This window comes from Eleutherodactylus coqui, chromosome 2 (assembly GCF_035609145.1).
Source record: "Eleutherodactylus coqui strain aEleCoq1 chromosome 2, aEleCoq1.hap1, whole genome shotgun sequence".
Classification (NCBI taxonomy): Eukaryota; Metazoa; Chordata; class Amphibia; order Anura; family Eleutherodactylidae; genus Eleutherodactylus; species Eleutherodactylus coqui.
Window position 1 is genome coordinate 201,029,302 of NC_089838.1, and position 27,165 is coordinate 201,056,466.

General features: G+C 40.9%; 1 protein-coding gene across 3 annotated transcripts in view; it reads left to right on the forward strand.

The window, feature by feature from the left end:
- The window catches only part of PPP6R2 (protein phosphatase 6 regulatory subunit 2), a 94,776-nt gene that overhangs the window by 31,512 nt on the left and 36,099 nt on the right, over positions 1-27,165 (forward strand). For 2 of the 3 annotated variants that reach the window (XM_066592206.1, XM_066592205.1), the window contains exons 5-19: positions 785-922; positions 3,449-3,514; positions 5,270-5,382; positions 7,835-7,948; positions 9,203-9,332; positions 11,401-11,553; positions 11,889-12,086; positions 15,191-15,255; positions 15,590-15,705; positions 17,287-17,372; positions 17,560-17,640; positions 17,863-17,960; positions 19,404-19,461; positions 21,757-21,878; positions 26,737-26,924. In XM_066592206.1, coding sequence (XP_066448303.1) covers positions 785-922; positions 3,449-3,514; positions 5,270-5,382; positions 7,835-7,948; positions 9,203-9,332; positions 11,401-11,553; positions 11,889-12,086; positions 15,191-15,255; positions 15,590-15,705; positions 17,287-17,372; positions 17,560-17,640; positions 17,863-17,960; positions 19,404-19,461; positions 21,757-21,878; positions 26,737-26,924 — 1,726 coding nt within the window. The remainder of the gene's footprint in view (positions 1-784; positions 923-3,448; positions 3,515-5,269; positions 5,383-7,834; positions 7,949-9,202; positions 9,333-11,400; positions 11,554-11,888; positions 12,087-15,190; positions 15,256-15,589; positions 15,706-17,286; positions 17,373-17,559; positions 17,641-17,862; positions 17,961-19,403; positions 19,462-21,756; positions 21,879-26,736; positions 26,925-27,165) is intronic. The other variant, XM_066592207.1, reaches the window with a different exon arrangement.

Below are 27,165 nucleotides of genomic sequence, written 5' to 3' on the forward strand. Positions count from 1 at the left end.
AGTTCTTTGCACTACCCCATATCTCCCGCCTGCAACGACCTTTGACACATCACAGAGTTTGCCTAGAACACACTCCCACAGAAGTCAATGGGTCAGCTCCTGTCCTTTTGTGTGAATGGCCTATGACGCTGCTGTAAAGCATATCTTGATAGCAAAGGCAAGATGGTAGCCCCCATAGTCTACAATCAGAGAATAGAAACAAAGTAGAAAAATGGAATAGGTGTCACTGTCTGGTTCTAATTAATAGAATATCTGTTTGAATATTCTCAGTACAACTGAAATGTAGGGTCTAACTTTTTTGAGAAGTAGAAACAGGGAACTAGTTGCTAATGTAGCCAGACTACGTATACAGCTTGAAAGGCATCATTGCAAGGAGCAGAAAGTTTAAGGTCCCCTTACACCAGCGACTATCGCTTCTATGATCTTACACAGTAGTGATTGTCGTTTTGTGAATGGGGATGGAGCATGATGGTTCCAGCTGCCCACCTCCTCTTACAGTAAACAAGCAGTCGCTCAAAGATCGAGCGGCTCCTGTTTACACGGGCCAACGGTTGCTTGGCTTTTAGGTCTGGTAAAAACCAAGTAACTCCGACACATGAACAATCTCTTGGCCGATCAACTATTGACGACCTATCCTGAGGGAATAGGTCATCACTAGAATTTAACTGGAAAACCCCTTTAAAGTAGGATTTTTGATGAGCGCTGCATGTTGTTTTGCTGGGGACACTGAAAACCTTTACTTTGTAATTTGATGAAAAAAGTTTTTAACTTTTGCTTTGTTTAGGTAATTGGATTTCTGAGGAAGAAAGAAAAGTTCCTTACACTGGTGCTGGAACACATTGGTACTTCAGCTATGATGGACCTGCTGCTTCGTCTCATCAGTTGTGTGGAGCCGGCTCCACTCAGACAAGAAGTGCTAAACGTGAGACACGTTAAATGTTTCTTTTAACCCCTTGAGTGGCAGGTTTACTGTTACCATGTCGTGCCTCAGAGGGCAGGTTTTTTTAAATGAGTCAACAATGCAATTTTCTCACGCAAGTATTTATTAAGGAACAGAACAATCGCTTTGGAATATTTTTTTGTAAAGAAAGAATAGATTATAACAATTTTGGAAAATAAAATAAAATACAGACTTACCTCTCTGCACTGCCGGGGCTCAGGCGCGTGTCTCCGCTCAGGTCCCGGTACTGTCATCATGGTCTTTCAGCTGGCGGAGATTTAAAATCCTCGCCTGCTGAAAGGACTGCCTGTGATTAGCTGAGCGCTCAGTCAATCACACGCTGCGCTCGGTCTATTCATAGAATTCTAGAAAGAGCACTGAAAGAGCATGATGACAGTACAGGGACCCGAGCGGAGACACGCGCCTGAGCCCCGGCAGCGCAGAGAGGTAAGTATATATTTTATTTTATTCTTTACACTTGATAGAAATGATTTTATGGGAAGGGCTTATATTTTAAGTCCTTCCCAGAAAATCACTGTGGGTGAGCCAACTTCCTATTGCCTTCAACGGGGCCGCCGGAAGCGGCGGCTCCATTGAAATCAATAGGAGTGCTATGCGGTCCCCTCCCACAGCTGTCACAACTGTGACAGCTGTGCGAGGGGATTCTTTACTTCCTGCAGGGAGTCCCTTTTACTCCCCATGCAGTAAAAACCCCAGAAATTCAGCTGACATCTCAGTACTCAGTACATTTCAGCACTGGAGCTGTCCACGGAAGCCTTCCGGGGTTTAACTGCATGGTCAGTGCAGCAAGCCCCGGAGATTTTCCGGGCGTGCCACTCAAGGGGTTAAATGGAGTTACCTGTAAAAGCATAATCCTTAGAATATGTTCACATGATGGAGTCTGATATGGGTCTTTCCATGTCAGATTTCGACTCAGTAGAAATCTGTGGCTAAGTTGTGAATTTCTGCCACGTATTTTGTTGTGGAATTGAATACTGATTTAGCCCTGAGAATGGACAAAATTCACATGCTGGATTTTCAACATAATTCCACGCAACTCTGCGTTAAGATGTGACAAGATATTTCTACTGTGCTTTTAAGAAGTGGAATCCACTCCGAAAAATATGCATTGGAATCTGCTGTATGAACATTGTAGGATCTTTGTAAAGCTATGTTGGCAGTGTTATTGTCACGAAAAAAAGAACTACTGGAAAGCATTAATGGCATCTTCAAATAACTTACTTTGCTAACAGTAATGTCAGTAGGATTTCGAAGGGCACTGTGCTACTCTTCTCTGAGTGGTGTGCCTAGCATAAGAGTGCAACACAATGGTTGAGAATGTCTATGGCTCCTGGTAAAGTTTTGCTCTTGGAGGTCGGGTACCATTGACCAGACATTGGTGGAATATCATATTGATATTCTGTCAGTGTTGGTCATCACAATATCCCATTCATTTATAGATGTACAGTACATCTTGTTTGAACTTCATACACACATAAAATATAAAATAGCTTCTCAAGAAATGAATACTGCAGAAGTTAAATATGTACTGTCTAATAGAAAGTGTAACCCTCCTCCTCTCGAAAGTCAGGGTTCATTGAGTAATAGTATCGAATAACAGTTTATCAAATTAGGCATTTTTAAAAAGCTACCAGAAGAATAAAGATCTAATGTTGTAGCGAAACTAAACATTGTGAGAACCCTTCAAAAGATCTTCGCTTTGAGAAGACAGCCATCTTATCCAGACCGATATCAGTAACCAGTTTTAGTTCCACCATATATTGTTCTATACTTTTCAGTGCAGTTTTTGGTTAATTGTTTCAGTGAAGCTTCTACAAAGTAGCTTGCATTCATTATACCTATTAAAAGGATTGTCTTGCAAAGGATGAACCCTTTCACAATGCTGCCACTCCCAGCCATACACCCCTGAAAAACAGCTGATTTTGCCAAGGGAAGCCAGTGCCAGCCAGGCATTTTTCCTGCAGTGGCCAATGCAGGGGACATGTAGTATTACATGGCGGCTATTCAGATGATTTGTTGTCTGTGTAATGCAATTATGATGTGAGTCCCCATGAATAGGAGCTGTTCTCATAGAGTGGCTCTTTGTTCTGGTACAAGTGCATATAAAATTATACAGTTTTCAGCTTTTTGCACATGCTGCTTTAATCTTCCTGTTAAAATGTAGAACATCCATGTTGGTGGATCTGTAGGACGTGTCAGATGTATGAGTGATCCAGTAACTTTTGTGTAACTTTGAAATTAAACAGTTGTTAAATTAAAATTGCTAGCCTCATCCAAAACAAAATGCTATATAATTTGGGAACCTCCGCGTGCTATTGTTCAGGGTATGTGAGAGGGCGTAAACATCAGACTTCTATACTCTGCCATGTCTGTCTGTTTGTATTCTTGCCATCCTGTTTATTTTTATACAAAACGGAAGAAATGTATTTTGTCTTTCACTTTTGTATTACCACCCTGTAAGTTGTTACAATATGTTTGTCATTTTAGTGGTTAAATGAAGAGCGGCTCATTCAGAGATTATTAGACCTTATCCAATGCAGTCAGGATGAAGATGTGAGTATTGATGTCATGAAGCACCTATCAAAATATGAATAGTCTAGTAGTTGGGGCAAGGAACTGCCATCTATGCAGAACAGGACTGATTGATTTTTACTTTTCAATGTTCAGTTACACATCTTCCTAATTTTGTGTTTGCTTGCAGTTGTCCTCACTTGCTGCTGTTAGTCCTGGTCCTATTCATTTTGTCTACATTAGTTCTTGATCATCATTCTATTCCTTATGCGTTTGTCCATATATACATTTTATAATATCATATATTGCAGCAGCTAAAGTGTGTATTATAAAGAATTATGTGCCACCTAATATAAATTAAAAAACACTTCAACATTTTGTCTGTCTGCCTTGTTGAAATAAAGGGAGCCGTGGCCATACATGCGCCAGCAGTGGCCAATTTGCTGCTACATTACGGAAATAAGGAGAAGTGATCCTGCAGTGTGAAATAGGGGGGCACATGTCTCCAGTTGCGAGATTGGTTGGGATGCCAGCAGTCAGACGCCTACCGATCTATCAGTTTTCACCCATCCAGTGGATGGTGCATATCTTCAATTTTTTTTCCGCTAACTGGAATACCCCTTTAAATTAAGAATATGTTCCCTGTGTTGATTTTAAGAATTACTTCAAGCGTACACAGCGCACTCCAAACATCCTTTGTAAACACAAGATTAATGAATCAGGCAAATGGTGAAAATGCTGTGTCTCTTATCTATGAATCAAATGTTTATACACCAGTGTATTAACTCTCCCCTGGCTGCTATACAATCAGGGTGTGCAGCTGAACTTCGATAAACTACAGGAATCTCTCCTGACTCCTTAACCCAACTTTAAAGGGGTTTTCCAGGAATAAACTATTGATGACCTATCCTCAGGATGGGTCTGCCACTCTGGATAATACAGTGCAGTACTATGTGTCCTGTGCTGCTCTTTACCTGTGCCACCATGAGCTCCAGGTGAGGATGGCTCCATGCCTTTTTCTAGTACTCTGTGTACTGTACGGGGCCTTGAAGAATCCGCTGTCCTCTGCACAGAAAGTGATTTCAAGTTTTATCAGCCCTTTCTGACTCGTACATGGAAAAACTCTCCTTATCTCATTAGTTATTTAATTAATTTTCTTTACCTGTATTTTGCATTACTTTTAGTTGACATTTTGGGGCTTCAGAACCAATTACTGTTTTTCTTTAGAGTTATGGTTTTAATATGCAATATTTTCAACATAAAATGGTCTTTGCAGAACAAATGATTGTGTATTGAGGACACACTTGTACAAAGTAGATTGTTCTATTTGTCAATAATGTAGAGCAGAGGTCCCCACACTTCTATGCCTGGTGAGCATTTACAGTGATGGCCAAGAGCTACATTCAAGTCAGTAACAATAACATATTGAACACAGAGTTCTAAAATATCAATTTGCGTTTACATTTTTGAATTTGAAAAGAGGAACCCTGTTCTATCCTACAGCTAGGTCTGTAATACATGTAAATGATGTATTGTAGCTAGTATATATGACATAAATGACAGCTCCTACGTCGGGCCACACAATAGAGGGTTGCGCACCGCATGTGACTCCGGAGCCACTTGAGGACCACTGCTTTAGAGAATATATCCATTTTGTTTAGTTGCTGTGTTTGCTGATATATGCATGTATACATACACGCATCAGAGCTATTTAAATATATGACTAGGTGGCAAATACTATGCCTGTTGGTCTTGCATTTGGTGTTGCACTCACTTTTCATTCCTCTTATTTTCCAGAGGCAGTCTAATGCATCCCAAACGTTATGTGATCTCATTCGTCTGAGTAGAGATCAGTGTAATCAGATGCAGGAGATACTGGAGACTGATCCTCTGTTGGTAACTCTTGAATCGTGAGTGCCAGGCAACTCTTTCCTAATTCAACAGAATTTAGGTTTGTTTAAGGCCTTTCAAATAGGTAAACTCCACTGAACGTGTTCTCTGATGTTCAAATGATTCTTGGAAAACCCCTTTAAAGTGCCTGCAATAGGATGACAAATGACAAGTACACTTCCTGCTTTGAATTTGCAGCTTATCACTGCTTCAGACCGCTGCACTAGTCTGTTTACAAAGCCATACTGTGATTTGTACTCCATTCCAATGTTATCTGATAGTGGCAGTCAATTGTGGTATGGCACCGTGGACACAACATCACAGTGCCGTACCATACTGCTGCAGTAGGCCCAGGCATTTTCAAAACTGCAGGTATGTTTGGAATATATTTGTCATCTCTGTATACTAAAGGGGAGTTTCTGAAATTCACTTGAATCACTGAAAGACTTTTTAGGATCTGTTAACATGGGGCGGATATGCTGTGTATTTTCCATTGTGGATTTGCGTGCAGAAGATATGCAGCATATTACAGTATGAGCTACGTAGATGAGATGTCCAATCCCATTCACACACTGTGGAAATAAATTTGCAGCACAAGTTTATTTGTGGTGTGAATTTTAAATCTGCAGCTTGTTAATTTATGCTGCATATTGCTTGTGGATTTGCTGTGGATTTTCCCAATTTAACTCTATGGGGAAATCAAAATCCACAACCGTTCCAAATTTGCTGCAGATTACTTGTAGATATGTAATACAATCTGCAAGTCGGGACACTTTGTATATTTAAAAAAAGCTGTATACTAATAATAAAAAATGTGCTCCTCTTCATCTTTTTTCCTAATCTTCTACAGAAGCTTGCTTGATTGCCCATCCTGGCCTCCAGTGATGATGTGTTGTCTCACATGGGTTGAGACATCATTGCTGGAAGCTAGAAGAGTCTAGCGGGAAACAGGCAACCTTTGCATCAGAGTGGAAGAAAGATGGAGAAGGTAATTTTTTTTAACTGTTTTACAGTGGAGTGCATGGAGGTGGATTTCTGTGGAAACTTTGAACATATCCACACCTTAAGGACATTCCTTTTTAAAGGGAATGTGTCATCAGAAAATAACCTATTGCTTAAATCAAGCTTTTATATTAGGAAATGTTTTTAGAATTTTTGGTGATTATTTAAATTTTTCATGTTGCTATGTATGTTAAGAAAACATGGTAACATCCTGCAGTTTTCACTTTGGCTACTAAGCCGAATAGGCACTTCTTATTCTGTACAGCAACCATATGGCAATAGACACCGTAGACTTATATGGTAGAGCGTTCTAGTCATGGTCTGTAATCTTTGCAGGGGGAAGGGAGGAGATGACCGAAGTCTATCACCCATTGTTAATGGTGGATCCTCTGTTATCTATTTATAAGTGTCACCTTTCATTGTAATCCTGCCTGTTGATAATAGTAGATGACTGCTGAAACGTTTTCTCTATAGAATTGGAATTGTTAACCTATTATTAGACTCAAGGCTCATTCACATCTGTGTCAGAGGTTCCATTTGGAGCCTCCGGCTCAGACCCGGTGTACAGTGACAAACGCAGGAGTCCTGAATGCAAGAATTTTTCATCTGGTAAAATCGCAGACAGGTTGGCAGGATGAACGGACCCCATTGAATTCAGTGAGGTCCATTTGCCGCTGTTCCGTCTCATCATAAAACAGAACATTTTGCCCAGGGGATTCCCTCTCATAATGAAGTGCGAGATTGAAATCCCCAATTCGAATGTGAATGGGCTCTTAGTGGTCAGTGTGAAAACTGGCAGATTTTAGGATTGTTTACCAATATAGAGAGTGAGGTTGAAAATCACCAAACGTGTAGTACTGTTTGTACAAAAAAAAAATTTTGCTCAACGTGAAAAATTAAACAGTAGATCATTTTCTCATGACCTATTCCACTTAATTTTCTTAGTTTTCTTATTCACCACTTTAGCTGGGTCTCACCTGAGGAGCTATTTTCATCCGGTGGTTCATCGATGAGAGAGAAATTCAGCACAGTTTGCAATAAAATCCCAAATGTATTTATTTCTAAATGTGCAGGCGAGGAAAAAATATGCAGCGCTTGTACATGAAAGTTGCCCTAAGTGAACGATTTTAACCACAACAGCCAGTCATCATTTAAAAATTTTATGGAATTGTTTGCCGTAGAAGTGAACTGTGAGGTTGGAATTTTCCACCCATCATCAGCGTTTACTAGGCATGTGTAGTATAAGTATTAATTCACAGTCTGCTCATTTCAGAAACCTGTAGAAACTGATGCAAGCTGATAGTGTGTACAATTGTTAGCTTTTATCCATTTGTAGGCTTCATCTTCTTTAAAGTATTATACTTTTATGTGCTGTTTCATCATATACTATTATACATTTATCACCATTCAGTTGTTGGACTTTATAAGTGTTTTTCTGATATAACAATGTGGTCTATCTTGTATCTGTAGACAACCATGCGTAGAGCAACTTTTGCACAATATGTTTAACGGAGAGCCATCTGAGAGCTGTGTTGTGTGTGGGACTCAAATTTTGCTGACATTACTGGAAACCAGAAGACCAAGGTTTGTCTGTATATCTAATTTATCATATATCATATATAATATATGTGTATATATGGCTACAATACAGCAAGCTTTAGTTGACAATGTTATATGCATGCTGTCAAAGTTAGACCATTTAAAATGTCGTGGCATCAGTCATTGAGCAAAATACTATGTGGTGCTGTTTATTTTAAATCTTCTCTCTATCTGCTTAGTATTCCATATACCTTATATACTCGAGTATTAGCCAACCCAAGTATAAGCCGAGACAATAAGTTTTACCACAAAAAACTGGGAAAACTTATTGACTCGAGTATAAGCCGAGCTATACTCCAGTATAGACTAGGTTAAAAAAAACCCTCCATACTCACTTCCCAGCCGGTGTCTGTGTGACAAGCTGCTTGAATTATCCCGACTGTCATTCCCCGCCGTCATCTCTGCTTGGCTCTGTCAGTCCTGTGTAAATAAGCGCTGTGATTGGATTGAGCGCCAGCCAATCACAGCTGGCGCTTGATCCAATCACAGCGCTTACTTACACAGCACTGACGGCAGGGGATTTGAAAACCAAGCAGGAAGATGACAGTGGGGAGAATTCTAAAGCAGCTTGATTGGCTGTGAATGATCGAGCATCGGCTGTGATTGGCTGACGCTTGATTCAATCACAGCTCTTACTTACACAACTCTGATGGCGGGGGATAACCGAGCCGAGCAAAGAGGACGGCGGGGGATGACAGTGGAGAGAATTCAAGCAGCCTGCCGCACCGCCGCCGGAGACACAGACGCCGGCTGGGAGGTGAGTATGGCGGGTTTTTTGTAAGCCTTCCCTGACTCGAGTATAAGCCAAGGGGGGCTTTTTCAGCACAAAAAAAGTGCTGAAAAACTAGGCTTATACTCGAGTATATACAGTATGTTTGTTTGAATAAAAGTTGCAGTCAATTAAAGTCTAGTTAAAAGATAATTTACTATATTCTAATTACATTTCCACCAGGTATATCTGTGATTTACTGATTCTCCTTGTGGAGATCTACAGATAGAGAGGTTTTAGGGCAATTCTTTGTGGGAAAAACTATGCAGAATTGCTCTCCTTCATAGGAAACAACTTTTTTCCAGTGCAATGTATTTTAGTAGCACCATACAAGCTTTACACTAGGTTTCCTTGCCATTACAGATTGTGGCCAGATACATTGATTCTTTTCTATTTTCATTTCTTGATCACACATTTGAGTTTCCCCTTTTATAATGTTTCTCAGTGCTCTTGTTTCTTTCTGCCTGTAGTGTGGATCCTCTTTTGGATTCACTTCCTCAGGGATATGAAAGGGCATGTGCAGTGGTCAGTAGCAGTGTTCTTCAGGGCATCGAATTACGTCTGAAGGATTTTCACCATCTGCTCCAGCACCCCCCTAGGGTAAGTCTTTTTGTGCATACGTATTCATTATGGATCTGATTAACTTTGTTGTACAAGTAAGAAGCATCTAAAGGAACGATTATTTAAAAAATCTTTTAAACGCGTGAAATGAATAATTGTTCACTGTAAACACAGCCATCGATTGGTCAATGAGTCGTTCGTTTATCCTTCACTTCATGTAAGCATGAAAATCATTGGCTCGTTCACTAATTGTTCAGTTCAAATACTGATCGTGCAATCGTTCTCATTCACTTGTTCAGTCGTTCACTTTCACTGTATGGTTTAGCAAGCAAACTATTTATCTGCCAATACAAACAGGCTGCACGAACGAACAAGAAAACTCCGCGAACGATTAATTCTGTGTAAAAGCACATTAAGAACAATGGGAAGAATTTATCAAGGGTAGTGTGGTGGTATTCTGTCATCAAAAAATAGCAGATATTTGTGCAAGGGGGTTTTGCTAAAAGATTTGGGACTGTTTTATACTACTTGCTACACTTTTTTGACACATTTAAGTATTGGGATTTTTTAACCCCTTTACGCTCCAGGATGCATACATCTCAGGTACACAGGCTCAATAATGGTGCAGGTTTGGAAGCCAAGGCTTGGAATTTTGCAAGGTGTGGTTCCATTATCATACCAGCCTGGGGCTTCTGAAGACCTCCAGGCTGCCATGCATTTTTGCCTACTAAGATGGGGCTGTCGCTTTTCTTAATAGAATGCCAAAAAAATCCTATATACTGCAATACTAAAAATCACAAATTCAAGTCCCATAGGGGACTAAAAAATGTGAAAGTAGGTGAAATATAAGGATATTAAAGGTTTTTAAAAAAACATTTCCCGTATTTCTAATAACCCCCCCCCCACCCCCCCAAGAAAAAAACAAACAAACCCTAATGTAACTAATTCCCCAGTATATATAAGTGAGCTAGTTTTACCCTGGTTAGTTATTGCTTTCTATCGGAAACTCCTGTCCCCCTTCTCAGGTGGGTCATGTGATCTCAATTCTGACCAGCTCAGATTTATTTGGGCATATGTGTTCAGTTATTAGTCCCTTTTTCAGTCTGCACTTGTTGATAGATGATAAAAGTTGTTTTTGACAACCCCTGTATGAAAAGAAAGATGCCTATCTATTTTGAATTTACCTTTTAGTCATAGGTTCTGGTTACAAAGACATCTATAAAGATATGGTAAAGTTTCAAATGGACAACATCACATGCATCTGGCGCTGTCCGTAAAGGACAGTGTCTGTAAATATAGAATGGCAAAAGCCATGTATTTTAAAAGGGATAGCCTGAGGGGAAAAAAATGAAATTGAAATAGACTCCATACCATGTATTTTACTGGCTGGTCCCGAGTTCCTTACAGTTGGTAATTTACTGCACTTATCACACACTCCTCTGTGATGGGATGTCATCACTTCCGCTGCAAGAGGAGTGCAGTGGCGGACTGGGCACTGTCAGAACAGCAGCTGCGGCGGGGTATTAGATGAGGCGATTATGACTTTGTTTCTATACAGCGCTGAGCTCAAGTTCAATAAACTTTTTTTTTTCTCCCTAGATTACTAATTTAGTGAGTTCTAAGATTTATTAGGCTGGGTTCACACGGGGCGTATTCCCGTCGGAAATCTCGCGGTTTGGCCGCAGCAAAAACCGCGAGATTTCCACCGGGAGAACTGCCGCGGATTAAGCCGCGGCGGCTTTGAAGCGGCCCGACCGCTCGCTTTTCCGTTGCGGCCGGCGCTCCATAAAGGAGTGCGTGGCCGCGACGAAAATAACAAAAAAGAAAAGTAAACAGACATGCTGCATCTTCTGAAACCGCGGCGGCTGCAGCCGCAGTTTCAGCTGGACTTATCGCAGCGGATTGGCCGTCCCTGTGGACGAGATTTCTGAGAAATCTCGTCCACATGTCTGGCTAATCCCGAGATTAGCGGCCGCAGGCGGATTTGCCGCGGCCGAATTCCGCGCGGCAAAGCCGCCCTGTGTGAACCCAGCCTTACTGTTTCATTGTTTACAAGTTGACGTTTACAAAGACCTATTTAAGGTGAAATGTTTCCGTTCTGATGCAGAAAGACTCTATCTTGACCACCATTGGTATTTTGGAAGAACCTTTGGGAAATGCCCGTCTCCATACTACTCGTCTCATTGCTGCCTTGCTTCAAGCTAATACAGCCAGTATTAACCAGGAGCTCTGCAGACTTCGGACCATGGATCTGTTACTTGTAAGTCATTCTGAAAATGTTTTTTTGTAGTTTTATTCACTGTCAAAATGATATATTCAACTTGAATAACCTAAATACACTTCTGTTGTGTAATTTTGGTTTTGCATTGCTTATACATATGACAGTGCATTCAGAGGGGTTATGTTTCTGTTGTTCCTGTATATGTCCATGATCACATTAGGTTCTGAAAACATCATGGCATGTTGCAGTCTTTTGAGAAGTTTGATCTGTGTTGCTTGCAACATTTCCTTAACTTTGAAAGTATGTTGTCTCCAAAAGAAATATATTTAATAATGTAATAAGTAATTAAAATCTTCTTTTCAACCCTCGTACAGGACTTATTTTTTAGGTACACTTGGAATAACTTTCTACACATCCAGGTGGAGATGTGCATAGCAGCAATCCTCTCCCACTCTCTGCAAAATGGAAAAAGTTATGGAACTATGGAAGAGAAAAACTTGGAAGCACTTAATGGGAATACAGAAAATTCTGAGGCTTTTATACCTGAGCGAGAGGATCTTATGATTACACATGTAAGTCAGAATACTCATTCTAAAATACTCCCTTTTCACTCTTTTGTCTTGTCTGTGCAGAAGTGAGCATTACAGTTTGCATTGGTTTAGCTTCAGAATAAATTCATTTAAAGTAGTTCTTTTTATAAATAAATCAATTCTAAAGATAAAGAAACAAACTAACAGATTTTGGAGCATAAATATCCTTTGAATACAGCATATGGTGGTCGCTTTCCTAAATTTTTTTTACATGAAAAATGTTTGTCAGCAGGCGTGGATTAAGGCTACTATGGGCTCTGGGCTATATGAACAATGTGGGCCAACACCTATCTGAAAATCTTAAAATGATCTGATGTTTACTACATAGATATGGTACCAGAACCAAGCTTACAACATATATACAGTGCCAGAACCAAGCTCACTACATAGATCTGATAATACTGAGCTTATTGCATAGATGCAGTACCAGAACCAAGCTTACTACACAGATATGTTAACAAAGCTGACGTTACTACATAGATTCAATAGCACAGCTGAACCAACTTCATAGATTAAGTACCAGAATCAAGATTACTGCATAGATATGTACTGTAAATGCAGGAAAGGTGATGCAATAATAAAAGATGTGAGTCAGGAAGGTTATCATTTTTCCTTAGGGGAGAGTACCTAGAAAGTGTGAGGAGACTTATAAGGACATCCATTGTCCTCTGAGAAATATGCACATCTATAGGCCTCTTGCTAGCCAAGCTAGAAACCTACTGCACACTGATGAAAGGCAATCACCCTGAAACAGCTGTCTGTGAATTGTTATCTTCTCCTTTACGGAGAAGATTCTGGCTTGGGCTCACAATTTCCTGTCCCATTATTACACAGCTTGTTAAAATTTCTACCATTGACTTGAAGGAATTCTGCCTTCCAATAGGTGATGCTGTAGTGGTATTATTCAATCTGGCTTGGTTTTCAATTTCAATTCCCAATCATTGTGCTAAAGACCTGTATAAAGGGCTCAGACATTGATTTGCAGGAATGCTGCCATCCAATAGGTGGCACGGCAGGAGTCTTGTTTCATCTTCCTTATTTTCAACCATTTTCCCATTTACACAATACATATGTATACACATTAATACATATACATATTACATGTCATGTATATACATTGCACACATGTATAGATGCATGCGCACACACACATTACATGCATTATCATTACATATATAATATATATTTTTTTATATATGTGTGAGCATTACAAATACATATATTCATGCATACCTTTTCTTTGCAGATATCAGAATGTTTGTCAGGCAGTACGGTCATTTTCCCCTTACAGGACAACCATGGATGATGGTGCATGTTCCTGTTCTGCTTCCTTCACTGTCTGCAGATTCCTTCGTCTCTCCTATCTATCGCCACTATTGCTGACAGCAGTTGGCAAGAAACTTTAGCTGTTGTAAAAAAGGCAAGAGAGGGAAGGGAATAATACAGGATGTTTATGGACCCTACCCAAGTTAAGAGAAGTGATGGTGGTTCACTGTAACCTCCGTTTTTGCTAAGATGGTCAGGTGCCATATAAAGAATGCAGGTGGGACTGTACAGAGATGGTGTTGTACAGGGGGCCCAGGGCTGGTGGGCAGAGCATCTATTCTGAGCTGAAGCAGCGGCTGCTTCTTGCTTTGAACTTGTTATAGCGCATTAAGGGGCCCACCGGCGGAGTCACAGGGCCAGTCCTCCAATGTTACTGTTCTGTCCTGAGAGGAGGAGGAGGGTATTCAGCCTCAGCAGTGGCTCCAAGGTTCAGCCAGAAAAGCTAGAGAGGTGGGCTGCAGGCAAAAAAGTGAAGCTTGGCTATACTTCATGATTACAAGATGCGCTTCCATGACCCTCTCCTCACTACCTGTGATAACGAAGTGTGTGCAGCGGCTTGCCACAGCGCATCTACTGCTTCTGAGTATGGGGTTGGTTTGCATCCTTTTAAGATGGTAGGGTGGTTTGGGCGGCCACAGGCCCACTGGCAGCCTTGGCTCTGGGCAGCTGCCCAAACCGCCCCTATTATAATTCGCCACTGCCTGTCTGGTATCTTCAACATTAATTTAATGCTCCTATTATGTGTTTTTCATACAAATTCCCTTTGAAGCTAGTAAGTGAACATTACATACACTAATGGAATTCTTATCATGTGGTTATAAACACAAATGGAACTGTAAAGTAGTATTTGGGTTGACATTTAAAATCGATAGTTAAAAGTAGTTATGGCTGCATATTGCAAGTTTTACACCCAAGTTTTAGTCTTGAATTCATTAATCTATTGGGTGAAAATAATCCATACACAAGGTAAAAATGTCTATGCAGTAAATCGGAAGGTAGAACTGTACTCCAAGGTTGACAAGTATGTTTCTTTGTCAGAAGTAATTTCTGGAACAAAGAGTGCGACCATATGTATTGTCACTTTTGTAATTTATCACTGTTATTGTTACAACATGAGTTTTTGAGAATATGATTCAGAGTTAACGACCAATATGAATGTATTTTTTTTTCTGATCACTTTTGCAAAATGTTCCCCACAAGAAAGTGTCCCTAAGCATGATAACCAAACTATTGCTCTAAATTATGATGTACTAACATATAGCTACTATTATAACTTAAAGGTGTTGTCCAACTTACTCAATTTGTATGTAAACAAGCCTACACTCGCCTCCTTTGATTCTTGCTCCGGGTCTCCCCTTTGATGTAGTGATAATTAGCTGCAGGGACGATTGCTGAACTCTGTCATTGGCTGCAGCGGCCTGTGGCATTCTGTACACAATTTGCTGCAGTCTGTAAATCATACCTTACAGGGACGCCCAGAGTTGTGGAGCTGGCCCTAGCAGGGAACCAGGAGAGGTTAGTATAGGCTTGTTTGTTTTGCATGTTGGGAGTTTATGAAGGTAAAAATTGGACAAGTGGACCATTCTCCTTGCCCTTTACTTGTCTTCGTCACTTTAAAAGGCTTAGGGGATGTTCTAGCCTGTCCTACGGAAGATTCCCAGGCTTCACTATGGAGAGTCCTTTCACCAGCTGTTTTATGCTGTCAACTAAATGGTTTTTGTGTGCTTCCTGAACTCAAAACACATTTGTACCTGTTACAGCTCTTTCAGGAGTGCTGCTTGGTTCAAAGAATATTGGATGCATGGGAAACAAATGACAAGATTCAGTGAGTACTGGAAACTCTTTTACAGATTAACATATGCATAAATCATACTTTCACTACAGGATTTCCAATGATCATTAAAAACGTATTTATTATGGGAAAAAACTGCATTTTTGGCCTTTTGCACGCTTCTATGATGCATGGCACGTGCATGGCAACTATTCTTGATGAATATTTGCCTACTACTGGCATATGACTTGTGTGCATTTATTCTTTAGATTTTTTTTTCTGTTAGCCTATGAATTTAGGGACCCAGTGCATTTCTTCTGCTTCTATGCATGCCAATTTTCTTCATAATTTACCTGTGAACTGATGTTTAAACTGTATTTGTATGCAGGTCTGAGGGAGGAATGAGGAGGGGAAACATGGGTCACTTAACTCGTATAGCCAATGCAGTTGTACAGAATATGGAGAAAGGTCCTATTCAAGTACAGATCAGTGACTTTATTACAGGTAGTAATCGTTATTATCCTTTTATTCTGACAGATGTAGTGTTTACCTTTTTGGTAGACTGGGCTCACACGGGTGGATTTAAATTGTGGATTCCATGATCCCCATCTGCGCATGCGATCTGCAGTAAAACGTGGGCATTGAAAGGCATGCATTCTCACTTTTTCGGCCACCGTTGCGGATACGAATTGCGTATTCTGCAAGCGGGTAAAAAAATTGCAACATGATCTATTTTGCCACGGAATCCATGTGGATGGCCTTTATTGATGTCCATGGAGGCTGTCATACCTGCAGCGCATACGCAATTAATGTTGCATATGGGCTACTGGTACCCCTGTCATTAATAAGCGACAGTGCGGGAAATTCAAATCAACAAAAAAAAAACCTGTATTGCTTGTGACTGCCACCGAGCTGCCGCAGTCAATCACAATACAGTAATAGCATGTACACAGGGTAACCAGTGGGCTCACCAGTAGAATCCACTGCGGGCCTCCCGCATGTGAAATCTGGTACGCCCGTGTGAGCCAGGCCTCATAATGATCTGTCTGTGCACAGTGGCTGTGAATTAAAGTAGTTGCTGTATACTTCTTATTTATTTATTATTTTTCCCTCAATAAGTGGAAAATCACAAATGATTTCTGTGGACATGGTAGAGCGATTTTCCCCCTCTCCCCCCTCATTATTGCATCTATTGGCAGTATTTGCTGCGGATTCCAGAGGTGGACACCCGCTCCGGATTACACAATGCAAAATACGCTCATGTGCAGCCGGCCTAAAAGATATATATTGAAAAGGAATTGTCGGGGTGCTATACATTATTTTATTTATTTTTTAAAAAACATCCAAATCTGTTAAAATAATAAAAGCGGATGTATTTTGCTTGTCCTCACCCCAGTGATCTAACACTGCAGCCCGCAGTCCTCTCTGACCTCACCACTCTCTACCGCTCGACCTCAGTAGCACATCGGGGGTAACAGTAGTCAAGTGCGTTTCTCCTGGCATCACCAGCTCAGATGCTGGGAGCCATGATCACTGGAGGAGAGCATGGGTAAAGGCCCATTTAGATGGGATGAGTGTATAAGTGTCGGGCAGACAATGCCCAACACTCGTGCCTGCACATACTACCTCCCGTGGTGCTGAATGGGGGCTAATATTGCTGCCTTACAGTGGTAAGGCTGCAGGATATTCAATACTGAACGGCCGCTATTTACACTGAGCGATCATTTTGTGTAAGTAGCAGCCGTTTAGTACTCAATGTCCACTATGTTAAGGCAATGGAGAGGGATGGGGGAACACGAGGAGAGAATTCGCCTGCAGCCACCCCGCTGTGAGCCAGCGATACTAGCTCCTGTGCTGCAGCATGAGAGCTAATGTGTGCAGGGATGAGTGTCGGGCAACCCGAATAAAACCTTTAAATTGCAGGATTTCTTTTGATATGAAGTCGTATATTTTTATGCTAAGAAATTCTTGTACTGAAAGTATCTTACTTAATATTTGTATGATGGAGGGTCTAAATATTTAGCAACATTGAGAGTGGTGTCACACCTTGTCAAATATTACACTACTCCCTATTTATCTCTCTAGAACTCCCAGAGGACTGCAGAGGGAGATGGGAAACCTTTGTTGAGGAGACACTGACTGAAACAAACCGAAGGAACACTGTAGATTTGGTAAGTCATCTCATTACTCAGATTGATATATATATATATATATATATATATATATAATCACTCTCATATACACTAGCTCTATTTTCCATGTGCTGACCTGCATGTTTATTTCAGTATTTACTTTGCCTTCTATAAGGAATAATGCGTTTTCACTCATCTAATTGGTGTATCTAATTGCGATTTCCAGGTAAACACCCACCATCTCCGGTCATCCAGTGAAGATGAAGATATTGACAGTGCATTTCCTAATGAATTGTCTGTGCAGCAGGTGAGTTGTCTGACTCATTAGGCTTAAAGTGAAAATGATTGTACTTACTGATGGTATAGTTCCATACAGGATATATCAGAATATAATCCTCTTTTGTTGCTGCCCATTTATTATATCAGTTGTGTGTTTAGAATTCTTCAGTGGCTTATTAACCTAACCATTTCACGTTGTTCCTTTTGTAAACTATTTAAACTGCTCTCTAACCTCATTTCTGGATTTCAGGCTTTTTCAGACTACCAAGTTCAGCAGATGACATCTAACTTTGTTGACCAATTTGGTTTTAATGACGAAGAATTTGCAGAGCAGGAAGACAGCATTAAGTAATTCACCTCCTTATTTTCATATTTTGTCATTTACCAAGCCACATGTCAGTTAAACTTCAGATGGTCACTTGGGAATGTGTAAGACACAATTCAAAGAGTTTAGAATTTTGCTGGTATTTTTAGCAAGGCTTCCAATATTTATCTGTGGTGGTCATGATTTGACCTCAAAAAACAAGCTCTATGTACATGGATTCTACTACTTAATATTGATAGAATCTGTAGCAATTCTCTCTCTGTACTACATGTGAATATAGTATTGTGTGTATTATTCACATGCTGCAGAAACAAATAAGCGCTGTCTCTCATTGACATGCTCTTAGTAATCTTTTTGTAACTTCAGTGTAGTTCAGATGTGGATTATTGCCATAGATTATTTTAAAAATTCACAGTGTACGAGTATTTGCCAATTGCAAATCCAGACCATTTTTCCTTAAAGGGGTTGTCCCGCGATAGCAAGTGGGGTTAAGCACTTCTGTATGGCCATATTAATGCACTTTGTAATATACATCGTGCATTAAATATTGGCCATACAGAAGTTATACACTTACCCCCTCCGGTGCTGGCGTCCCCGTCTCGATGACGCTGACCAAAGCCTTCTTCTGCCTGGATTAGACGCGCTTGCGCAGTCTGCCCTCTTCTGTCCGGCTCCGGCGTGCTCGCGCCGCAGAGGTCTTCTGCGCATGCGCAGAAGCCCTGTGTGGCGCAAGCTCCCCGGAGCGGCCCCTTTCAGCGCAAGCGCGTCTAATCCAGGGAGAAGGCAGCTTTGGTCGGCGCCATGGAGACGGGGACGCCAGCATCGGAGCAGGTAAGTGAATAACTTCTGTATGGCTCATATTTAATGCACGATGTATATTACAAAGTGCATTAATATGGTCATACAGAAGGGCTTAACCCCACTTGCTATCGCGGGACAACCCCTTTAAGTTTGAATAATTTTATAAACTGTTTATCACTCTTACAATAGAACTTTTGTGTCCCATCATTTAAGCCTTATTTCCTTGGGCGGATCAGAATCCGCATGTGGGAGCCCGCAGCAGATGGACTGCAGAAAGTAGTTTAATTATTTTAAATTGCTTTGCGGATCGTCCACAACCCAATAGACATGTATTGGAACCGTTCGCAAGCGATCCACGGTAAAAAGGAGCATGCTGCGATTTGATTTCTGCACTCAGTGAATTGCAAATAACCTCTGCATGCTTTAATTCACCTGCGGATGCCCAGGTTTCTGTATCAGCGGCTTGATTTGCAGATCTGCCACGCGGGTGACCCCCCTGCGGATTCCGCAAAGCGGTCCCCCCCCCCCCCCCCTCCCACATGGACATGAGGCCTTAGAATCCCATTTAATTTTCATTTCATTATTCTGGGTTAACACGCATTCTCTAATGTAATGTAATGGTTTTGATGAATGTATTTTTAAGTTGCAACTCCCTTCTATTGCAGTGCTCCATTTGATCGAATCACTGAGATTAATTTTAATATAGAAGCTGAAGATGAAAATGTAAGTGTCCTGAAATGTCCATCACTTATCTTATTCATCTGCCATGCATATTAAAAACATCACTGTGTTTTTGTAAGTGCATAACTTTTAGCATTCCCTTTATTTGCTAGCGTTAGTGCTATGTCAGAACATAGACTCATAAACTGGTAGAGTTGGAAGGGACCTCCAGGGTCATCGGGTCCAACCCCCCGCTCAGTGTAGAATTCAGTAAATCATCCCAGACAGATGTCTGTCCAGCCTCTGTTTGAACACTTCCATTGAAGGAGAACTCACCACCCCCTGTGGTAACCTGTTCCACTCATTGATCACCCTCACTGTCAGAAAGTTTCCTCTAATATCTGATTTGTGTTTCCTCCCTTTGTTTCATCCCATTGCTTCTAGTCTTTCCTTGTATAAATGAGAATAGGGCTGATCCCTCTGCACTGTGACAGCCCTTCAGATATTTGTAGACCGCTATTAAGTCTCGTCGCACCCTTCTTTTTTGCAAGCTAAACATTCCCACATCCTTTAACCGTTCTTCATAGGACATGATTTGCAGACCGCTTACCATCTTGGTGATGCTTACATGCTAGTTATACCTGAAAATTGCAGGCAGTGTATAATCCAGACTCCTCTATCTTTTACACTGACTGCTATGGCTGGCCCGTAGGCCACTGTTAGGTTTTCGGTCGGGCCCCCTGTGAGCATCCTACCTCTATTAACAAGTTACATGCTGTTAACAGAGTTAACATGACATCTAAGGGGTTAACGGCGTGACCCAGCTTTCCGTTACAACCGTGGTGATCATGCAGGCATAGCTAGCATACTGTGTCAAATTGTGGGAACAACTCTTTCCCATAACCTATTACTACATCATACAGGAAGGCGTTAAAAGCTATCTATCGTCTAGTTTTTATTTATCAAAACTACTAAGGACACACATTATTTTGTTCTAATCTGTTTTTATTTTCTGATGGTCTGTTTTTTATTTTATACGTCACTATGGTGGTAGCCAGTTTGTCTGAGCTGTTGCTTTTAACAGCAGTTCAGAGATCTACTTTACAGCAGCCATATGGCCATGGGTAACTAATGTCTGGAGATGACTTATTGAATCCTGCCTGTGACAATAATTACCTGTTCTGCAAAGATCATCTCGAGTCAGCCTATTATAAGGCTCAGTGGTCAGTATAAAAACTGTAAGATTTCAGTTTTTTTTTTTTTAAATATAGATAGTAACACCGAAAAAAATAATTTAATAAGTTTATTTTAAAAAGTTTCAGATAAAACCATTTTAAATACATATCAGCTGACAATATTTTCTTATTCCACAAGAAAGCCTTATGAAAACGATACACTTTTATATAGACATTTTGTCACAGAAGGTAATCCAGAGGCAGTGAGCAGAACATGGACATGCTGTCCACCACAGTAGCAACCTTTTGGGAGCTCCTCCCTCTTCCTCAGGCATGTGGGGAAGAGCCCCGAAAACTTTGTTACTGTAATGGATGTAGTGTGTCTCTGCTCTGCACACAACCTTTTGGATTACTCTTTGGCTTGCGAATGGACTTTTGCTCACTGAGGTGAACTTGTGTCAATATGTATGTAAAAGTGTAACGTTTTCATAAAGCATTCCTATAGAATATAAAAATATGGTCGGTTATTATGTATTTAAAAGTGACTGTGGAGAGAGAACTCTGGCCAGAGTGTAGCTGGAGGTTTATTCTTGGATGGAGGGCTCATTTAGACAAGCTCTGTTTTAGTGCAGTATAGGCGCGTGAAAAGAGCGCGTGAACACGTGAATTGCAGCTATTTGAACTAGCCTGTCCACATGATCCGAGGTGCCTGGTGCGTGTTTTCCAGCTCCCATAGGAGTCTATGAAAAGCACGCACCAAAGATAGGTCAGGTCCTATCTTTTCTCGCACCACAGACCTTAGATGCGACCTTGCACTTGCATGTCCTATCTTTGTTAGGTGCAAGGATTTAGCATGTCTAAAATTCATTCATCTGAATGATTCTATAGGAAATCATTGGTTCTTATAGAAGCGCTTTCTGTGCGCACCTCTATTGCGCTAAAACAGCGCTCATTTGAATGACCCTGAATGTCAGATAAAAACATCCCATTTGAACTTCAAAGTTCACTTTAAATGTCTGTAGTGAGACAAGCCTTTTAAGGCAGAAACTATTAATGTGGTAAATGGGAAACAACCTGAAATGTAGACAAGACTGAATGTAGATCTTCTGTCTACAACTGTATCGAGTTGTATAGTTAGCCAGAGCTTGTGACATAAGTTAATATACATGGTTCTTTCTTTAAGCCTAATGCTGCCCTATTTGAAGCTTGCTGCAATGAACGTATTCAACAGTTTGATGATGAAGAGGAGGATATTTGGGAGGAAAAGGAGATTGGTTATGGCACACAGGTTAAGTCTAGAACTCGGTAAGTTGTAAACGTATATACTTTGCTACCTTATCCTGTCAGCTTTGCCTTTTTTGCTTGATTTCATTTTCATAATTCTAATCCATTAGCCAATTCTTTGGAGTGTTTAAATTAATGGTAACAAATAGCTTTCAGTCTATAGCAAATTATAAACCTGGGATTTCTATCTGGCATCTCACGTCCCAATTGTCCATCAACACTTTGTATTGGAAGAAACTGGAATCTGACAAGTCAGATTGCAACCTGTTTAATTATATTGTTTGATCTTTAAAGGCACCTTTTTAAAGTACGTTCACAAACAGCATATTTTGGTGTGGATCTTTGCCTAAATCCGCTACATATTTTGCGATGTAGATTTTGGCATGACTCCATACCAAGATCAATGTCAAAATCTGTACCCTTTGAGGATTTTGACATGGTTTGTGTTGCAGATCCATGGCAAATTTGGCTGAAAAAGCCACACCAATGGTGCGGTTTTTACTGTGGATTTTGGCACTAATTTTCCGCTACCTAAAATCCGCACCAATTCCACTAGGTGTGAACACAGCCTTAAAGGTATGTTTATTGCTAATCTCCTTCTCTTCGTAGACTTAACATGCAGCTTGATTGTACTGGCCATCAGTGTTACAGGCAGACTCTAGGTAGATCGTTTGACTGTCGGGTATTTTCTGCCTATGGTCAGCATAAAGTGGTTTACCAGTACTCTACTATTAGCAGCCTATTTTTACGATATTTAATTGAGAACAGATCAGTGGGAGGTGAGATCAGCACCCCTTCTGTTCAGCTTATTGAAGTGAATGGAACGGAGTTACAATACCAGGCACATACAAGTAACTCTGTGTTACCAAATACTGTAGCTCCTTCCCTTCTGGACCCTGCCATGTACTTAAGCATCAGTTTCCACCCACATATGGGGCATTTCCATACTCGGGGGAAATATTGTGACAAATTACATGGTGATTTTTTTTTTTTCTCTTGCCCCTCATAAAAATGAAAAAATGTAGACCAAACCTACTTGCTTTGGAAAAAAAAATTGTAATTATGCATTTACAGAATTCAATTCTAAAACGCCTGTGTGGGCAAAATACACCATACCCCCTTTTTTAATTTCCCCATTGGTGTAGTTTAAGATTAAGATTAGAGATGAGCGAACGTACTCGGATAGGCACTACTCGTCCGAGTAATGTGCCTTATCCGAGTACCGCTGTACTCGTGCTCAAAGATTCGGGGCGCTCCGCTGCTGACAGGTGAGTCGCAGCGGGGAGCGGGGCAGAGCGGCCGGGAGAGAAGGAGAGAAAGATCTCCCCTCCGTTCCTCCCCGCTCTCCCCTGCAGCTCCCCGCTCCGCAGCGCGTCCCGAATCTTTGAGCATGAGCACAGCGGTACTCGGATAAGGCACATTACTCGGACGAGTAGTGCCTATCCGAGTACGTTCGCTCATCTCTAATTAAGATCTTTTGAAGGGTGATTCTTGGGTCTTGGCAGCTCAAGGCCTCTGCAAACATGAAATGGTGACTCAAATGTCCCAGTAAAAGGCCACACTATTCACAATGTGTTCCTTTATTTCTGAGGCCTGTGTTTGAGTGTTGGCCACATGCGGGATATTTCTAAAAACTGCAGATTGAGGGTATTAAATATTGAGTTCTGTTTATCTCAACTCCTGCTGTTACAGAAAAAAATATTAACCCCTTAAAGGGGTTGTCCCGCTAAAGCAAGTGGGGTAAGCACTTCTGTATGGCCATATTAATGCACTTTGTAATATACATCGTGCATTAAATATGAGCCATACAGAAGTTATTCACTTACCTTCCCTGCGCTGGCGTCCCCGTGTCCATGGCTCCGTCTAACTTCAGCGTCTACTCGCCCGATTAGACGCGCTTGCGCAGAAGGGTCTTCTGCCTTCGGGTCTGTCCGGCAGCAGCGGCGTTCTGGCTCCGCCCATTCTACGCATCATCGCGTAGCTCCGCCCCATCACGTGTGCCGATTCCAGCCAATCAGGAGGCTGGAATCGGCACACGTGATGGGGCAGAGCTATGCGATGACGCGCAGAAAGGGGCGGAGCCAGAATGCCGCTGCTGCCGGACAGACCCGAAGGCAGAAGACCCTTCTGCGCAAGCGCGTCTAATCGGGCGGTTAGACGGAGCCATGGAGACGGGGACGCCAGCGCAGGGAAGGTAAGTGAATAACTTCTGTATGGCTCATATTTAATGCACGATGTATATTACAAAGTGCATTAATATGGCCATACAGAAGTGCTTAACCCCACTTGCTTTCGCGAGACAACCCCTTTAATGACGCGGTTCCTTTTTTTTCCCCATTTTTGTCACCCCCCCTCCTTTTAAGAAATCTTAACTCCTTTATTTATCCATCAACGTCGCTGTATGAGGGCTTATTTTTTGCGAGATGAGTTGTATTTTTCAATAGTGCTATTTAATGTACCTTATAATGTACTCAAAAGCTTTTAAAAAATTCTAAGTGGAGAGTAAGAGAATAATGAAAAAAAAAATGACATTCCAACATCTTTCAGTGCGTTTTGTTTCTACGGCGCACAAACTGCAACAAAAACTACATGATAACTTTATTCTATGGGTCATTACGATTACTACAATACCAAAGTTGTATAGTTTTTTTTTTTGGTTTGTTTGTTTTTTTTTTTTTACTGTACTGTACGACTTTTTGATTGCTTTTTGATGCATTTTTTTCTGGGAGACGGTGACTGAAGGTGCATTTCTGGCGTTCTTTGTTTTTATTTTTTGGACAACGTTCACTGTGCGGGGTAAATAATGCGCTACTTTGATCTGACTTTTACAGACGCAGCGATACCAAATATGTATTTTTTTTAAATTATTACTTAGATTTTTTAATTCGAGATATGGCAAAAGGGGGGTGATTTAAACTTTTTATTATGCTTGTTTTTATTTTTATTTTTTTACAATTAATAAAACTTTATTGATCTCACTTTCACTTTTTTAAAGTTCCCCGGGGGGACTACAACATGCGATGCTTTGATCGCTCCTGCAGTATGACGTATAGCATTACGTCATACTGGGATTTGACAGGCAGTCTATCAAGCCACTCCGCGGGGGGGGGGGGGGGGCTGTACAGGACCCCTGAACATCGTTCGGAGAATTTAAATGCTGCTGTCAGAATTGACAGCGGCATTTAAAGGGTTAATGGCCACAATCGGCCACGCGGACGATTGCAGCTATTGCCTGCGGGTGTCAGCTGTAATAAATGGCCGACTCCCGCGCTGTATGAAGAGAGTTCACCCCGCGACCTCTCTTCATACGTACCCAAACGCTCCAGGACGTAAATGTACGTCCTGGAGTGGGAAAGGCTTAAAAGTCCACAAGAAAAATCTTAATTTCATATGCATGCTCAGCTGTAAGACCCCCACTGATCATCGAGTTATCTCCTATCTACATAACGGATAACTTGTAATTTTGGTACAACCCTTTTAAGTGAATTGTTATAAACTGAGCTTTGCAATGTCAATTGCTTCCTTATTTTTAGAGAAGGTTCTATGCCATTTCCTTGTAGTCTGGATGACACTCATCGGTTCCATGCCGGCTCTCTTTCCTGGATGTAATGTCATACGTAAATTGACAGATACAGAGGGCGTTATTCTTCTTGAGAATCAGGACACATAAGGAAAACTCCTCCTTTTATAATGCCTCTTTTCATCTCTCTGTGTTATTCCTTTGCCCTGTACTAATTTACTAACTTCTGTGAACAAAGAACTTGCCTAAATACTTGTTCTTGAAGCAGAGTTCTATCGAAGATATTTGTTTAACTCTTCATCCAGCAGACTTATAGTTCACATTTATTTTTGGGGTTCTTTCAAACGAGCGTATGCGTTTTTTAGGCTTTTCTCGACTGCATCGTAAAATTGCGTGAGAGGACGTTTTTCCGTTAGGGTAATTAGGGTTTTTCATTCACATGACCATTGAGTGTGCTTTTTAGCGAAAAAATACATCTCACCCCGGAAAACCCTTGTTTGGCTTTATTCCTCTGAATGACTTCAATGCCTACATAGAGGCACCTGTAAGCTTTTTGCAGCCTCCCCATACCTTTTTTTTTCTCCTGCTCCCATAGGAGTCTATGGGACCTGCCGGCGTATATTGCTCAAAATATAGTTCCAGAACTATCTTTTTGTTTAATGTATATGCGTCAGGGTGTTTTTTCAGTCGCTTATGTTCTATTTTTCACGGTTCGTCGTTTTTACGTGCCATATATTTGCCCATGTGATTGGATGCATTGGAAACAAATGCCACAGATGGTCGCGTATATATCGGTCACCGGCAAAAACGCACCGTGGATGCGCTCGTGTGAAAGAGCCCTTAGGTTGTATTTTGATGACATACTAGTGAAAACGTAATTAAAGAATCTGACCTATTTCCAAATAATGTGCATGTGTTGCCTTTTTTGTTAAAATCTGCTTGGTATACAGCTAATCATGTGGTTTAGTTGTATATTTTATTGCATTTGGCAATCTTACAGTCTGTATCCATTTATAGATGGCAACAAAAGGATATTTGGTATTATTGTATAGGTATAGGTGAGCTTGGCCCCAATGGAGAAAGAACCCAATATAAAATGATGTGCAGTGCTGCGGAATATGCATGCGCTAGATTAATGAGAAAGGAGCATGAATAGGGGTGAGGAATGCAGTCATCTTCTAGTGCACTGACTTCTGATATGCATAATTATACACGATTTGTATTCTCAGTATATTAAAGTAAAATTTTTTAGGAAGATATGGTAGGTGAGATCTGATTGTCTTCTCGGGACATATTGCCACAAATTCTGAAAGAAAACCCAAATGTTTTTCCCTCTCTTCATTGATCTGGTATTTGAAGTTGCAGATTTGGTGTATCACAGTCTTCTGAGGATTCATCGCATGGTGACTTGGAGAATGGAGAACCAGAGGGCAGCTCTGCAACTGATGAAGAAAAGCAGGGAGATTGTCATAATCCAGAAACCTCTCCAAATCTTAGCCCAATCAGTGGTAGTCCGCCCATACAGAGAGAGGATACAACATCAGAAGGTAAAAGCCTGAAACATTATGGAAAATGTAATTGTGTCTGTGAACTATGATACATGTTTAAAGGGGTGTTCTGGTTTCAACAACTAAATGTTATTCTTTGTGTACTATTTACTATATATTCAAAAGTTTCAGAATTTTCCAGTATACGGTCTCTATCAACTCCTTATAGTGATCCCTAATTCAGTTTTTTACGAGTGTCATTACTGGTCCTTTTTTCCAATGCATACACATTCCTTATGGT